At 38.8% G+C, this 18,352-nt stretch overlaps 1 protein-coding gene across 1 annotated transcript; it reads right to left on the bottom strand.

Annotated features, from left to right (window-relative positions):
• Positions 1-1,373: 1,373 nt before the first annotated feature.
• On the bottom strand, positions 1,374-3,694 carry LOC133815952 (protein argonaute 11-like). The gene is made up of 5 exons (XM_062248705.1): positions 3,291-3,694; positions 2,984-3,207; positions 2,612-2,680; positions 2,422-2,487; positions 1,374-1,617 (listed from the first exon to the last, which is right to left on the bottom strand). The coding sequence occupies exons 2-5, from the start codon at positions 3,098-3,100 to the stop codon at positions 1,531-1,533; spliced, it is 339 nt and encodes a 112-aa protein (XP_062104689.1). The 5' UTR covers positions 3,101-3,207; positions 3,291-3,694; the 3' UTR covers positions 1,374-1,530.
• Positions 3,695-18,352: the final 14,658 nt, after the last annotated feature.

Raw genomic sequence — 18,352 nt, 5'->3', positions numbered from 1 at the left:
ATACCACTGTACTTTTCCCAACAACATATATGTTCTATATATATGTCTCATATGCTTTCTTACCCTAAGGGATATATTGGGTCTATTGGGCTTATATTATCAGATATGGTGGACTATGATTTAATGAGCCAACCTATAGTCTTTAGGGTGCTACTATGTGCCTCAATTGCAATTAGATTAATATTAACCATCCCATTATGGTCTTCAACTATTCGTAGACACTCTTAGAAAATAATTGTGATAATGGAATTATGTTTGTAATTATATTAGTCCATATAAAATTCTAACATTATATTTTCAGTGTAGATTCTAATAATCTAGACGGTGTAATTTAACTCTCTATTTTATGTTAATTTTTAGATTATGCTTTAATATTTGAATAATCAAGATTTGCATCCATACTATAATTGTGATTCTTTAAAAGTCTATAGGGTTTGCATTAATGAGTTAATTTCTTTTACTCATTGTTAATTTAAAGTTTGTGAGGCATAAATTCCCAACACTATCCACAATATTTCCCAACTCAATAAAACCTTAAGATCAACATCTTGGTATTCACCGTTCTCTTCATTATCCTCGTGAACTTATAAAAAAACCAAATCAAATGTAATTGATTACTAAGACTACATACACCCACACATCTAATCATAAAACAAAACACAAAAGTAGTTGGGTACCTCTTTATCATAATCAACAATAACATCTTCTTTAAATCGTACATCCAAACTTTCTTTTAACTTAGAAACTCTACTCTTAATCTCCACTTAAAAAAACCAATAACAGTTGCAAAATCTGAAGCAACATCTTTCCTCAAATAAATTTCAACGCAAATGCACTTCTGTATTACTTGGATGTGATTCATTTTTTAATTCAATTCTTAAAGCTCTCTTCCAAAATCCTTTGCCTCAAGTTTTTAAAGCTAAAAAAAAAGACATACATTAACATCAAAATAAAAAACATAATAACAATCTACATATATATAACTACAAACCTTCAATACTCTCATTGGTAATAATTTAGCACGATTTAACGGTGGCATCTTTGAAAGAGGAACATTATTATTTCCAAATGGCTTTGTTGGACAAAAATTATCGTATTTGTCTATACTGACGTAGGGTAGCTACGCCGACAGTTAATACGTGTCGTCGTTGCTGGCAACGCCGATAGTTAATACGTGTCGTCGTTGCTGGCAACGCCGATAGTTAATAAGTATCGTCGTAATATTAAATTTATATATATATAAATAATAATTTTTCGATATATATTTTTTAAAACTTTTAATAATATTTTTAACAATTGAAGTTTGATATAAATTTAAATAAAAAAAATACTCACATAATTAATTATTATTACCAAAACTTGTAAAAAAAAATTATATTTATCATAATAAAAATTCATATACATACAAAATTTATTCATTCAATTAAAATATAAATAATACATCAAATCCCCATGAGACTAAATAATTCTCAATAAAAATTCATTATTATCAATGTAAATAATACATCAAATCCTCACTATACATAATTCTTACAAACAAGAAAGAAAATAATACCCAACAACTTGAAGAATTTCTTGTTGCCTTGGTTCTCTTAAATATCCAAGTAAAGTTTTAGCCTACAATACAGAATAAACACCATTAAAGTCAAACAAAAACTAAAGTAAATAGAGAACTTGAGGTTGCAGAAGAAATAAAAATGATGACTGGTTTTTAGTCACAAAAATGATTTATATAAAAGTTGTATTTTTCTTATCAAATAGGATAGCCTCATGGTTTAAGTAGTTAGTCTTAGTTCTTTAAGTAATATGCATCAGATTATAAGTCCATAGTACTTAGCAAGAAAAGAAAAGATAATATAGTTATAAATAAGAGCATCGAGAACATAAATATAATAGATCATTAATATGTAACACAAGCATATCATATAACATTTGTTAAAGTTATTAAAGTAACACAATGAGCATACCAGACAAGGTTGTTAAAGTAACACAACGAGTTATGAATAAGCCTAATCCAAATTTATAAATCTAATTCACATTTGAAAGTCTACGCAAAATAGAAAATCATAATTCAGCTTGCAAAACAATTTTTTTGCATATGATATATAATTTAGTATACAATTAAATATGCTAAGTCGATTAGGAACAGCATGCAACAGAGTTGCAAAGTAACTAGACAGAAATTCGAAAATTTCTAGAAAAACGGGTAGCACAACAATTGCAAATCAGACATCTCCAAATTTTAAAAACCTACAAATAGGCATATGCCAGTCCCAAAGCAGTCCAATAAAATCACAGCTCAACTCATTATACTAATTAACTCTCAATATACTATGAACATACACAATTACATTTTAGTTTCTTAACTTGCAAATAATTTCAAAACTCAAAATAATTAAAATCTGAGATAGGAATTTATACCATAGCACTCAGGATAGTGCAACACAACGCATATCGATGGAGACTGATCTGGTGCACCTTGCATACCTGAAAAACCAAATTCAGGTCAAGAATAGGACAACAAAAGTAGTTCACAATAGAATGTTGAAATTGGAGAACAAAAAATGAAAATGAATAGTATTTCCGTGTAGCAGAGATTGTTTGTGAGTACTTGCAAGGCATCAGCATTGAACTTGTTCTCATCAAACAAGACATGGTAATGTGTGGGGCGGCTGGTTCCCTGTAAAGGTTTATAAGAAAGAAATTTCATTAATATTTCATGTTAATAAACAAAGACAAGTTTCCGAACGTTGGTTGAAACAAAAGAGAAAGAAAAGCATAGATAGAGGAAAGCATGCCCATCATTTTAATTGAAACAAATAACAGTGCAACAAAAACATGTCTTCAAACTAGGATAATATTAATTCTGAAAGAAGAGGAAAATCGCAGACCATTCATCAACACATCCCAAACCTATTCATCATTTACACACCAAATCCAACATATCTAAGAATATCAATATAAGTTCTTAGTTCTTAATTACCCCATAAGTGGTGAGAACCATGAATTGGTCTTTGAGAGTGAGACGATGGTAGGTGACATCAGGGACAGCAATGATACCGTGGTCTTTGAGAATAAAGTCTCTGAAAGAACGAGGCATGGCTAGGCCAGGGGCGTCCTCATGCGACAACCATACTTGTTGGATGTGAGGTTCAGTCTTCAGTGCAAGAACTCGTCCATGACAACTTCTTATTCGATCTGCCTCACCTGCATTATAACACAACATAATTAAGTCAATCTCAAACCACACACACACACACATCTAGTTTGAAATTTGAAGCTTTGTTTACCTGTCTAATGGTGACAACGGCGGTGGTTCCACTACAAGCTTCGAACCTCCATGGATTCCGACAAATACCCTTTATTTTTTCGACCACTAGCGAGGTCGATCCTTGGGTGGGTTTTGAAGCTTAGACTACGAGGAGTATGGTGGTGATGGTGGTTAGGCTCGGGGTATTCAGAATCTTGCCAGAAAGTGTAGGAGGCGGGCGGCTTCGAACTGTTGGTTGACAGCCCTGGGCAGCCGTACCGTGGTGAGCTCGCGGGGGTCAATGTTTCGAGGGCCAGTGGTTCGACTTGGCTGGCGCGTGTACAGCTCCGGCGATGGGACGACGACCGTTCGGGCCTGGTTGAGGCAACACAGTAGTGAGAGAGAGAGAGAGAGATTCGGGGAAGAGAGGTAAAAGAGGGAAAGGGAAAGTTTTAAGTTTCAGATTTTTCTTTTTTATTTAAACTTTTCTTATTTATTTAATTACAAAAAAAATCTGATTTTAATATATAAATTATTTTTAATTAACACAATTTTTTTATTTAAATTAAAAGCATCTTGATATTTATTTCCAATAATAATATATTAATGGGGTGATCAAAAAATTTTTTATTTTGATTCTCATAATTTAAAATATAAATCTTTAATTCTTGATAAATCTCATTTATCAAATTTAAAGATTTCTTATTAATTATTTCTCAATAAATAATAATACAATTTAACAAAAGTAAAACTTTTTAAATTCAATCTATTCTCCATTTCTAAATTTTAATGTCACTTATTAATTATTCCAAGAAATAATACATAATTTGAGACATAAATCCATATATTATCTCATTATATAATTAAATTTAAATTTTAATATAAAAATTATTATAAATACAAAAGTTAATAATATGAAAAATTTAGAAAAAAATTTGTTTTAAAAGTTTTTAATAAATATATATAATTTTCGTAAATATATATTTTAAAAAATTTAGTTTATTTTTAAATTTAAATTATTTAATAATTATATTTTAGATTTTTTTATTTGAATTTCGACAACATTTTATAACTGTTGGACTTTTATTAACTGTCAGCGTTGAGATCAATAACGACAATTTTTAATTGTCGGCATTGGTCTTGAATTAACTGTCGGCGTTGGGGTCAATAGCGTCACCTTTCAACTGTCGACTTTGGTCTCAAATTAACTGTTGGCATTGGGGTCAATAGCGACACATTTTAACTGTCGGCATTGGTTTCGAATTAACTATTGGCGTTGGGGTTAATAGCGACACATTTTAACTATCGGGGTTGGGATCAATAGCAACAGTCAAAAGCAACAGTGACAGTTATTAGCTGTCGGTGTTGGTCTCTATGCCTACAGTTTTTAACTGTTGGCGTAGAGTTCTGCTAAGCAATTACGACGGTCAACAGAGTTGACTGTCGTGGTTGGGTGTCGGGAAAGCCAGTTTTGTAGTAATGGTCAATTGTACTAAGACATCTAACACGGAAAAATGCATAAGGTCGAGGAGCTCTTCATTAATAACTATGTTGGGGCTAAATTAGGAAGTTACTAAGGTGTATTTCAAGTCAGAATTAAGATTTTTAGTGCTACAATTCGTAGAGGCTAGAGTCCTATAGTTAGGTTTAAATCCTAAATCCCAAGGAGAGCCTTAGGATGAGTTATGGAACTTCTAAAAGAAGGATATTTCTACCTCAATTATTCGTCTCACAATGTCATTCGCGAAGTCATGGCCCAAAAGCTTGAACCTTAATTATACTCATATGGGAAAATTCTTAGTTTTCTCAAGAAATGGTTGTATAGATTCATGAAAAAAAAAAAAAAAAAAAACCTAAGATCAACATGCATATTTGGGAAAATCTTACACGCCTAGAACCATATTCTTGCAATTTTTTGTTAAAAAAAGATTGTTGTCCCTAATTTTCTGTATGATGATGTTACAGCTATTAAGGGCATGATACACTTTTAGGGCCCATGATTGATATTGTAATGTCAGTGGGCCTATAAATAAATTGGTATGCACACTTTTATTAATTGGTATTGATTGCTCTGCCTTAACATCGCCCCGATTATATATGTTAGGGGGCACTCTTAATGGTTAATACTCATGGATAATTATTATTAACCCTTGGATTAAGATTCAATTGTCCATATTTATAGTTGTTACTTATTATTTCTAAAAATAAATTTTGACTTTTTAAAATTTTTAGAAAGACAACCTGATGACATGATGGTCATGTATTTATTAAAATAAATAATTAAAAAAAGTATTATCTAAGATTCATTCCTAGATTCATTCTCCATTGCTTATTTATTCTTGATTCATTCCTTTTATTCAGTCCCTAGAAAAAAATTATTTTGGAATTAATGAGAATAATTAATGTGACAATTATCTTTCCAACTAATGTTTATTGCCTAATTAAACTAAAATTTGAAATTCATTGTGTTTAATTTTTATTTTATTTTTTATCATCTTCATAACTTGCCTATTTAGTGTCATTGTATATTTTATATAAATATAAATATTAAGATTTTGAAAATAATTGACACCAAACAATTTTTTTTTGAAATTTTTGGTTTTATATTTTATTTTTATTTATTTTCATCATCTTCTTTATAACTATTCCTCATTAAAAACTTGTTTAGTGAAAAATATCTAATTTTATTCAAAGTGTCTAAGTGAAGAAGCTTCAATTTCAAAGTATTTCATGTAAGATATTCAATCATTTTTTGTTGTTTCTTTTTCTTTCTTATCTAATTTTGAAAGATTTTAATTGTTAAAAAAAATTCTAACATTTATAACATTTTATTATTATTATTATTATTATTATTATTATTATTATTATTGATAAGTGATAACCTTCTTCTTCTTTCTAATGGAAATTCTTGATGGAATCTGATATCGAATGGAGGAAATGAATCTATCGCGAATTCAAATAGATGAGAAATGAATTAGAGTCTCTAAAAATGCATTTAGAAAACAAGAAAAAAAATGTAAATACATTTATAAGAAAAATCCCCTAATTTGAGTGGAATTAGTTGAAGATATATCGATCCATAATTTTATCAAAGCGCATAATTCCAAAGAAACTCACATCCATTGCAATATCACCCTCCTTACCCTGAAAAATCAATTATTCAACACCAGGATTGATTTTCAAAAACTACTCAATCGGAAGTCCAAATATTTAAAGGCAGAAAGAAAAATCATATCATTTTTCAATCTTTTACAGCCAATTAGATAAATTCACTAATGCTAGAAGAAAAGATTTCACACCACAAATGATAAGTCTTTATGAACTGACTGCAAATTAAAAAGAGAACAATAACAAGACATAATATCATGAAACCACATATCTCACCGTTTTCATTTAAAAAAAATCTTCCTTATATTAATTTAAAATAAGAATACAAGGGTGTGGATTTTGAAAAATCCACAGGAATCAACTAAACATCACAAACATAAACAGAACAAAAAAGAGATTACGATATGGTGATGAATACCATCACAATCCAGAAAAAAAAGTGATGGTATTCATCACCATTTTGTAATTTCCCACATATTTTTTACTATAAATAAAGAACAATATCAAACACTAAATGAACGATTTTTTTCATTCCCTCATATATTTTTTACTTTGAATAAAGAAGAACAATATCAAAAATTGAGTTTTTTAGAAGCACGTGTGTATTTATATGAAACCCTAATTTTGGAAACTTTTTCATTTTTTTTAAAAGCATGTCAATTTCCGAATATAACTCATCTCTTATTGGTTAGAATCATCAATGCTTATGACAAAAAAAAATCAAATTTAATGCATAAAAAAAAAGAATCTTGACAAAAAACGAATCTTTATTTATTGGTGACTTGCTCTACCGAGTCACTATATTGTCACGTCGCCATGATTTATGGTAACCATCCATGAGTAATAACCATTAAAAAGTTTTTCATATATATTAATACTAAAAAGTTAATTTAATAATTATTAAGGAAAAAGATTCTTATAATTTCTTAAAATTAATTATCATATTTTTTATTAAAAGAAAACCTAAAATTTATATGTTTGTCTTGGGTTTTTCTCAATTATTTATAAATACACTTTGCGACTCTTTAAGATTTGATGCTTCAATTTAATTACTTAGGATAACACTATTTTGTTTTTAAGACCATGTTAAAGTATTTTCTATTTAATATCTTATATTTGGATCTAATGTCATAGTTTATTTGTGTATTTATTTATTTTATATATAAATAATTTTTTAATATATAAAATAATAATTATAAATGGGGAACTCGATACCCAATAAAAAACTCAATAACTGATGGGGATTTACCAAAACTTGCCCACCATAAATTAAGTGCTAAATGGTGTGGGGATGGTAAAAAAAAAAATTATAGTAGGATGGTAGCGATAGATGAAAAACCGTCACTGCTCTGCATCATTTACATCTTGAACTAAAAGTAAGACAATGTTCTCTAGCTAATAATTCATGACTGGTTCGTTATCTACCTAGTTTGTCTCTGAATTCTCAATTACGTGTTATATTATATTGTTAAGGAGAAAATCTCAACAACCAATTTATTTTGGGTTTTCAGCCACACCCATCCATTGTTGAACTCCATTCTTTAAAAGAGAGCTCTAGAACCCATGCTTCATAAAAGAAGTGAACCCTCTTCACCACCCTTTCTTATTTCTTCTCCCATTTAAACTCGCCCATTCCTTGTCTCTACCCTTCTCATATTGACTCCTCACATGTCTTTTATTCTAGTGTCATGTCATTCTTTTAATACATCTCCTTTCAATTTGTACGGCCACTTGTTATATTTACTATTCCTTTTTTTGCTCAGACACAAAGATTTACCCCTTAAATCATTCTTTATGTGATGATGTCTTTATTCCAACAATACGTCATGGAATCTTTATTTACACAAGCATTTACATTTTTTTTTTTTTTTTGATGAAAAGGAAATATATTTAATCTCAACAAAACAAGTACAGACCAAGCTCACAAGGAGCACCAACAGACAAAACAAATTACAAATGACATATCATCTCTAACACAACCTTCTCTTTTTTCCCAAATTTCTTCCTAGAAAGACTTAACAATCTAGCTTTCAAGCAAGATTTAATCAAGTGATCTACTCTAGAAACTGACAAAGTAGAATATCTAAAAATACAAGAGTTACAATTAAGCCAAATATAATAGACTGATGCCGCAAGAACTGCTGCTGCAACTTTTTGCGCTAGACCTTTCGGTCTCCCAACCATCCAAGAGGTCCAGTCATCGAATTTGGGAGGCCAAATGTCTTCTCCCAGCCAAGAATCGACCCTGAGCATCATTTGTTGAGAGTAGACATAGTCAAAAAATAAATGGGCATGAGTCTCCAACTCAAGTTCACAAACAGGGTACAAAGTAGAGTCAAGATAAATATGGCATTGAACAAGTTTATCCCGAGTAAGCAAATGACAGAGGATAGATTGCCATAAAATAAACCTGTGTTTAGGAATAGAGAGATTACACCAAACAACATTAGCAAAGTTAACCCTCTCCTGTTTCAGCAACTTATTATACAACAAACTCAGATTGAGCTTCCTGTTGGTAACCGCAGCCTCAAGATCAGCAAGAGATAAGAAAGATTTCAGATTAACTAACTTCCTCCAATACCAGCTCACATCAGCCTTGAGATTGTACTCCCAATCATTCTTCCCTTTGAGATAGAGAGCATCAACCCATTTCACCCAGAGAAGATCTTGCTTGGAGGAAAGAGCCCAAACATACTTGGCTAACAACACTTTGTTCCATTTGGACCCTTCCTTAGACCCAATTCCTCCCAAACTCTTTGGTAAACAAACATGGTCCCAAGCAGTAAAATCCATTTTTCTTCTGTTGTCTTTAGAACCCCATAAAAACTTTCTGCACAGTTGGTCTATCTCACGAGTGACACCCTGAGGAAGAAGAAAGATGCTCATCCAGTAGGATCTAATGCCTAATGTTATACCCAAATTTCGAGCCATGTTAAATGTGACCTCGAAAGCTGGATTCGCAGCGAATGAACCCGTAAAGTTCGAAGTATGCTCCAGGATTAAATATCGAGCCTGCAAGACTCGAGGCGACCTCGAATGTGGTGGCCTCAAAACGTTCACGATCTCGAAAGATAGCTCCCAAGACGCATCTATCCTCAGGAATGACCTCGGATCAGGGGCTCCGAGCCTGACATACGTACGATCTCGAAGCCATGTGACCTTGGGAAATGTCATTAGCTCGAAAGCTGATGAGAAACCTGGGAGACTAAGGCCTTGGAGATATATGATAATGACCTTGAATATCTATAAGTGTTGTTTATAAGGGGCGTGTTCTGCATTTATTATTGTAAATCCCATAAAATCATGGGATATTATTCGATTAGTTATATGCCCCATGGTCTTCAGGGGACGTTTCCTTTTATAGCGGACTGCAGGCATTTAAAGCCATTTAATTTATCTATACAAAAAGAGTAACTACCCAAAATGTGTGAGATAGTATTCTGCAACCTTCTCTATAAATAGAGAGGTCATGCACCATTGTAATGGACTGAAATTCTGAACCTTGAGAGAAAACTCTGAAGAATTCATGCTTAAGAATTTTCAGAGATAATCTTGATTTTAATAACAGAGACTCGTGGACTAGGCAGATTTAACTGCTGAACCACGTAAAAATCGTGTTTTGTGTTGTTATTTTTTAATTGGTCATTACTGTTTATTGTTTACGTGCTCTTCTTTCACTGTTGACGAAAAACGGCGTCAACAGTTTGGTGCTTTCATTGAGAGCCTTAAGCATTCATCCCTGAAAAAGTCATGGCCACTAACAATCGGAACACACCTGAAGAAAATTACCCAAGACGTCCTGGAAAACAGCCAATGGAGAACCCGGATGTTGAAGAGAGAAGTGGGTCTTCTGATTCCCCAGGACCACCTCCTCCACCAAGGGATGAGGATACGTATTACAATCTTGAGCGGTATGTCCCTATTGTGGAACTTGAGAACCGGCAATTGAAGCAGCAGTTGGCAGAGGCCAACAGACGGAATGAGGAGTTGGCAAGGATAGCCGCAGAGGCGTAGGTGGCTCAGCCCCCGCCTCTGCGCGAAAACCAAGCACCTCCTCCAAGGGACGTGCATGTTCCTCCCCGTAGACCCCGTGGGCGTCCACGAAAAGATGCTGCCACAAGGAGGCCGACTCAACCTCCGACACCAGCAGAGCCATCCGCTCCACCTAGGCCTCAGAGGAGTACTCGGGCTCGGGCCCCGGCTAACCCGCCTGTGGAAGTGCCTGCAGGAACTGAGAATAACCGAACCCCTGCAGAGGCTCGGACTCAGATACCTGGGACTGTACCAAATGCGACCGACCCATCTCGGGCAAATTCTGGACCCTCTAGGCCACGACATGGGTGGCAGCCACCGTCGCCTATACGGTTCCCTCCATCACCCATAAGATATCCTTCGCCCCCCCCCCCCCCCGCAGGGGGAAGGGCGTGCGGGGGGAAGACAAGGAAACGAGGAGGCTTTCCAGGAGCGGAGAGGCACCCCATCTGAGAAAAGTCAAACGTCCCGGTCTCGCACGGCGGAGACGAGGCGACGTGGGAAGAATCCATCACGAAATAACCAAGCAATGAGTTTTACCAGTGATGAGTCCGGAGATACCAGGTCGGTCAGTAAGCATGACCAAGGTCGTAAGAATACCGGAAGCCGCAAAAATCGTCATGACCTGCGAGATCACCTGAATCAGAGTCGGGGTAATGGTGACCAAACGAATCCGGAGTTGAGGAATCGCTTGAATAGGCGTAGAGATCCCTTGCGGAGACGCGAGCCTGGGATTGTGATCGATGACAGCCGATTCCAGACAGTGCCTCTTGCGGACCCAGTCCAAGAAAGAATTGACCAGCTTGGAAAGGCTTTTAAGCTTTTGAAAAATGAGCAAAGGAATGATCGGTATGAAGACTCTGACGAGGAGCTCGAACCATTTGCTCCTCATATCTCCAATACCCCATTTCCTCAAGGGTTCTGGATCCCTCACATCCCAACGTTTGAAGGAAAGACCGACCCGTGTAGTCACCTGAGCACGTTCAACACTATCATGAGAGCCAGTAACGTGGGTTACGAGCTCAGGTGCATGTTGTTTCCAGCATCATTGACAGGACCTGCCAAAAGTTGGTTCGAAAAATATAAGAGACACTCAATAACTTCTTGGGAGCAGTTGTTTAAAGACTTTAAGAAGCAGTTCAGAGGAATGATGGGGGTCAGACCAGAGGCATCCACCTTAACTAACGTCCGACAACAGACGGGCGAAACACTAAAATGTTACTTAACAAGATTTAACCTGGAAGTCGCCCGAGCTCGGGACGTGGATGACAGTGGGCACCTAATGGCTGTCCGAGCTGGCGTAATGTCGGGAAGTGCCCTTTGGGACGACATGCAAAGGAAACCGGTAAGGTCCATAACCGAGTTTAACAGACGAGCGCAGAGGTTTGTCAATGTAGAGGAAGCGAGGTCGACGCTCAATGCGACTTCCCAACCCGAAACTACAACAATAAACATCAACTCTGCCTCAACCTCGGCGGACCCAGCAGCTCCAAAGCCTGCCACGGAGAACCCCTCCAAGAGAAAAAAAAAACGAAGGAAGTAACCCCGAAGCCGAGGGAGGAAAGAAAACGAAAGGGGAGAGATATTTCTCTGTGTATAGAGTATACACCGAGCTCAATGAATCTTGGGAGAACATATACCTGGCTAATGAAAACCAGGTCCCCTTTAGGCATCCGGACCCGATGAGAAATCAAAAGTCTAAGAGGGACTCCAGTAGGTATTGCCGATTTCACAGAGACACCGGCCACACAACCGATGAATGTCGACAATTGAAGGACGAGATCGAAGGATTGATCTCGAGAGGTTACTTCCGGCAATATGTCAAAAACCAGAATACTAGTCAGGCAGCCGCGAGCCAGAGAGTAGCCGCGCCTTCGACGACACAAAACAATAGTTCCCGAGCTCGGGAAGAAGACAGGCCCCCGCTGATAGATGGAGAGGATGTAATAACCATCTCGGGAGGGCCTCATCTCGCAAGAGTGGGCAGGGACGCCCAAAAGAGATATGTTAACGAGCTGAAGACACAACCATTAACCTTCACCGAGGAAGACGCATCCCATGTCCAGTTTCCTCACCACGATCCGCTGGTCATTACTCTTCAGATGGTCAACAAAAGGGTCCACCGAGTTCTCATAGATAATGGGAGCTCAGTCAACATTCTTTACAAAGCAACCCTCGAGAAGATGGGACTCTCCCTTCGCGACCTGAAAGCGTGTGCAACTACTTTGTATGGCTTTTCAGGAGAAGGAACCACCTGCATGGGATCCATTGAACTCCCTGTGACCTTGGGAGACTACCCAGTCTCGGCAACCAAGATGATGGAGTTCGTGGTAGTAGACTTACCACCAGCCTACAATGTGCTGCTCGGGAGACCCGCCCTGGTCGGGCTGGGGCTAGTTTCATAAGTAAGGCATCTGGCCCTTAAGTTCTCAACCCCTAGCGGAGTCGGGAAATTTAAAGGAGACCAATTAGCAGGGAGAGAATGCTACAGCACCTCCTTGAGAGGAAAGAAACAGACGAACGCACAAGCACTCATCATCGTACAAAATAAAGACGAAACGGTCTTAGAGATTGACGAAGAGATTGATCCAAGGATTGAGGAGAAAGTTGACCTCGAACCTTTAGAGGAGCTCGAAGAAATTCAGCTCGAGGAAGTTGATCCCTCGAAGAAGGTGAAGGTCGGAAAACACCTCCAAGATGAGGCAAAATAGCAATTAATTTGCTTTTTGAAGAAAAACCAGGATGTCTTCGTGTGGTCACACTCAGACATGGTGGGGATAAGCCCGAATGTAGCAAGACACACACTGAACATAGACAAAATCTTTCCCCCAAAGCAACAAAAGCGAAGACAGCTGGACGAAGACAGAAAGAAAGCACTGAAGGAGGAGGTTGACAGGTTAAAGGCAAACCGATTCATTAGGGATGCCTTTTACCCTGACTGGGTAGCCAATCCGGTGTTGGTCCCAAAGCCCAATGGGACATGGCGAACCTGTATTGATTACTCAGACCTCAACAAAGCTTGCCCAAAAGACTATTTTCCGTTACCAAGGATTGACCAGCTCGTGGATGCCACGGCGGGGCATGGCCTGTGTCGTTCATGGATGCTTATTCTGGATATAACAAGATTCCCATGCATGCCCCCGACCAAGAACATACGAGCTTCATCACGGATAAAGGGCTATACTGGTATAATGTCATGCCATTCGGGCTCAAGAATGTGGAGCCACATACCAGCGGCTCGTAAACATGATGTTTTCAGAACAAATAGGGAACAACATGGAGGTTTATGTTGATGACATGCTTGTCAAGTCTCAACTCAATAAGAACCATGTTGATGACCTCGAAGAGTGCTTCGGCGTGCTCAGGAAGTATAACATGAAGCTAAATCCTCAGAAGTGCACTTTTGGGGTGTCTTCAGGAAAATTTCTTGGCTTTATTGTAAACTCTCGTGGAATCGAGGCTAACCTCGACAAGATCAAGGCCCTGATTAACATGCCCTCACCTCGGAGGCACAGAGATGTCCAAAGCTTGACTGGCAGGATGGCAGCCCTAAGCAGATTCATCTCGAAATCTACGGACCATGGTCTTCCATTTTTTAACTTATTAAGGGGAGGTAAGAAATTTGAATGGACGGAGGAATGCGAGCTGGCTTTTCAGGAGCTCAAAAAGCACCTTGCAGAACCACCCATCCTGTCGAAACCTGAAATGGGAGAAATACTGTACCTATACCTTTCAACCACAGAACACGCGATAACCGCGGTGCTCGTTCGAGAAGAAGAGAAGGTGCAAAGACCCATTTACTACATCAGTAAAAGATTACTGGGGGCAGAGTCAAGATACCCATTGATGGAAAAACTCGCTCTCAGTTTAATTCATTCATCTCGTAAACTCCGCCCCTACTTTCAGGTGCATCCCATCCATGTGCTGACTGATCAACCACTTAGGCAAGTCTTGTCTAAACCAGAAGCTTCAGGTTGACTTCTTAAATGGGCTGTTGAGCTCGGATAGTTCGAGATCACCTACCACCCGAGAACGACCATTAAGGCACAGGCGTTGGCGGACTTTATAGTGGAATGTACTGGAATAGCCGAGGACGAGGTAATAACCACGGCCCACGAGCTGTGGAAACTTTACGTCGACGGCTCATCAAATGAAAATGGAGCAGGGGCAGGGGTCATTTTGGTTACCCCCGCAAGGAGCAGATTTCATTCTGCCTTAAGATTTGGCTTTAAAGCGTCGAATAATGAGGCCGTATACGAGGCTTTACTCGCGGGACTTCGTATAGCAAAGGAGCTCAAAGCTAGAGCTATACATTGCTACAGTGACTCCCAACTCGTGGTTAATCAAATCCTAGGAGAATATCAGTCTCGTGGCACAAGGATGGCAGCTTATCTGGAGAAGGAAAAATCCGCATTGGAGTATTTCAAGTTTTACGCAATCGAACAGGTTCCTCGAGAACGAAACTTAAATGCAGATGCCTTAGCTCGACTCGCCACATCCACCGAAAATGAGGAGCTGAATGTTGTACCCATAGAACACCTATCAACACCTAGCATTAACGAGCCAGAAGAGGAAGATGTGTGTATGATCGAAACAGAGCCGACCTGGATGACCCCAATAGTTGATTATCTCGAAAATGGAGTCCTCCCAAAAGATCGGAACCAGGCTCGAAAGTTGATGTATCAACTTCCCCGTTACACCATTTTGGACGGAAAGCTATACAGAAGGGGATATTCCATGTTGTTACTTAGGTGCGTAACCCCTCCCGAAGCTAAGAAGATCACTGAAGAAATTCATGAAGGATTTTGCAGAGATCACACTGGGGGGCATAGCCTGTCCAAGAAGATCATACGCCAAGGATATTTCTGGCCAACCATCAAAACAGATTCTTTCGAGTACGTGAAGAAATGTGACAAATGCCAGAGATTCGCCACGATACCCCGAGCCCCACCATCCGAGCTGACCATGTTGACTTCCCCATGGCCTTTCACGGTATGGGGCATCGAACTCATAGGCTCTCTACCGACTGGTAAGGGCGGAGTAAAATATGCTGTGGTCGCCGTGGATTACTTCACAAGGTGGACGGAGGCTGAACCATTGGTGACTATAACTTCAAAAAAGATCCTTGATTTCGTGGTAAAAAGCATCGTGTGCCGATATGGGGTACCAAGGAAGATCGTATCCGACAATGGAACCCAGTTCGATTGCGACTTGTTCACCAACTTTTGTGAAAAGAACGACATAATAAAGAGTTTTTCATCAGTAGCCCACCCTCAAGTGAATGGCCAGGTCGAGGCTGTAAACAAAACTCTCAAAAGTTCTCTGAAGAAAAAGTTGGAGGAAGCGAAGGGACGGTGGCCCGAAGAATTTCCCCAAGTCCTTTGGGGATATAGGACCACAGCTCGAACATCAACAGGGCATACCCCGTTCTCTCTAGCATACGGTTGCGAGGCAATGTTGCCCATCGAGGTCGAAATCCCAACGATCCGAACTCAGATTTACGATCAAAGTTCAAACGACACTCAGCTCGAGGAAACCTTAGACTTGATTGAAGAAAAGAGAGAAGAGGCTCAGCTGAGAAACGCTGCTTACCAGCAACGAACTACCAGGTATTTCAACAAGAGGGTTCGAGATCGAAAGTTCGGAATGGGAGATCTGGTGTTAAGACGCGTATTCTTGGCAACGCGAGATCCAGCAGCTGGGGTGCTCGGGCCGAATTGGGAAGGACCATAACAGATAGAGTCAATCATCCGTCCCGGTGTGTACAAACTTGCGAGATTGGACGGGAGCCTAGTACCACGAGCATGGAATGGCAAACACCTTAGACCTTACTATCAGTAGTGTAGGAAAAGTGTTGCCTATAACCATGAGTTTCTATTTGTATTAGTTTGTTTGCTTTTTGATTTCCATCAAATAAAGATTTATTTCATTTAGTATATTATCTCTTTTTATTTTTTATTTTTGCAATCTCTCTTAATTTAATAACCTATGGTCACACTCATAGGATATTAAGGGGGCATCATTGGTATATATACCATCAGCTTAAAAAATAAAAAATACATGAAGTATTTGGATATAACCAGATACGCGAGCTTAGATAGTTCGGACATAACCGAGTTATCAAAAACATGAAGTATTTGGATATAACCAGATACGCGAGCTTAGATAGTTCGGACATAATCGAATTATCAAAAACAGAAAATGTTTGGAGTTAACCAGATGTGCAAACTTAACAGGTCTGGAACAAACCAGCCAAAAAACTAATCGACGATAACTAGGAACCTAAACCTACTTCGGGATAAGTCGAGATCGGGGCTGGAATATCTTAAAGAAAAATAGTTTCAAACTCTTAACCTTGGAATAAAAACCGAGGACGAGGAAAAGTAACTAAGCAAAACAAAGATATAACCAAACCATTCACGTTGCATACCATATAAGTACTTTCGAGTTCGTGGTTAAAGTAACATCCGACTTTGCTGAATAACGAGGTTGGGAGCGGATAATTTGAACAAACTATGCATGAATGCGTCGAGTTTCGAGCCAAAATCCACAATATGTTTGTATGAATAAATAAACATAAATGATTCATCCATATAAAATGTGCAAAATATTTCGAGCCAAGAAATGTAAAGCATATAAAAGTCAATGTTAAAAGAAATTGTATCAGCCCCATGGGCAGAAATTAAAATAGTTACAAAAATAAGGGGACGCAGCCCCAATAAGTGATTTCCCCGAGATCAGATTTAAGGAGGAGTTTCCTTGGCCTTCTCAGCGTCAGTAGCACCGGACCCCCCAGGACGAATAGCATGACCATCCTTCTGAGTAGCCTCTCGAGCAGCTTCACTTGCCTCAAGACGGGCATTCCACCGCTCAACATACTTGGCCTCGAGAGGACCTAGGAAGCTGGTGTTGAGGTCGGCATTATCAACCCAAACTTTGTACATGGCTTGGTCGACCGCTTTCTCCTTTTGCTCTTTAAACTCGTCCAGGAGGCGGGCCTTCTCGCTCTCCATGATGTCAAAGGTAGCAGATTTCTCCTCTTCGAGCTTAGCATTAGCCTTCTCAAGACGAGTCTTCGCCTGTTCAAGCTCGGCATTCGTCTTCTCCAGCTCCTCGAGACGGGTCTTCATTTTTTCAAGTTCGGACTTCGAGTCCTTGAGTTCGTCAGCCATCTTAAGCTGGAGATCCTTCGACTTTTGGGCCAGAGACATGCTCGTGTGCACCTCGTTGGTCAGCTTATAGTTAAGCTGTGCTGAAACGACAAGGGCCTGAAATACAAAGAACGAATTAGATCGCGAGCTGAGACACAAACATTTAAAGGAGAGTTGCGAAGGCTACAACGGCAGTGAGTTCGATACTCTTATCATAAAGAGTATCGCAGTCTGAGGCCTTGTGCACAAGGTCCCAATGGTCGGCGCCGAAGCCTGAAAAGCTCTGACCCACTCAAGAGAGGACATCCGAGCTGAGCACAGCCCCTTGGGTCCCAGCGCCGCCATCAAGCACGAACTCCTCAATATGAGGCCGGGTCGTTGGCAGCTGAACCTTGGAGACAAAAGGTTTCTTCGGGGGCCGACCGACTGTTATTTGAGTATCGGTCGGAGGAAGCGAGATGGGCGCGGTTGAGCCAGACGCATCAACCTGGACGATTGGTTCCTTGGTTGTGCTCGCAGTAGTCTGGGCCATTGGGGTCTTCTCGTGGCGTCTGGGGATCTTGGATGGTCGGTCGGACCTCCGCGGGATTCTTGGACGTTTACTCTTCTGAGCTCCGGCTCCCTCATCGCTAAAAAGCACAGCGTCGAGATCGGGATCCATGGCACCTGCGCAATTCCAATCTAAGTTAGACATAATGATAATAAGCCTGGAAAGAAAAAAAAAACAAGTAAAGAAAAGACCTAACTGGAACTCTTCCCCGAGATAGAGCTCGGGGACCATGAAATTCCCCCATCTTCAGAAGAAGTAGGG

The sequence above is a fragment of the Humulus lupulus genome, chromosome 2 (assembly GCF_963169125.1).
Source record: "Humulus lupulus chromosome 2, drHumLupu1.1, whole genome shotgun sequence".
NCBI classification, from domain to species: Eukaryota; Viridiplantae; Streptophyta; class Magnoliopsida; order Rosales; family Cannabaceae; genus Humulus; species Humulus lupulus.
Note: the sequence above shows the minus strand (reverse complement) of the source record. Positions and strands in the feature narration are given on the sequence as shown.

Coding starts and splice junctions, on each gene's coding strand:
- LOC133815952 (XM_062248705.1), bottom strand. CDS start 3,100: ATGCCTCGTTCTTTCAGAGACTTTATTCTCAAAGACCACGGTATCATT. Junction 2,488..2,611: donor TCAATGCTGATGCCTTGCAA/GTACTCACAAAC, acceptor TTGGTTTTTCAG/GTATGCAAGGTGCACCAGAT. Junction 1,618..2,421: donor GCACTATCCTGAGTGCTATG/GTATAAATTCCT, acceptor TCTGTATTGTAG/GCTAAAACTTTACTTGGATA.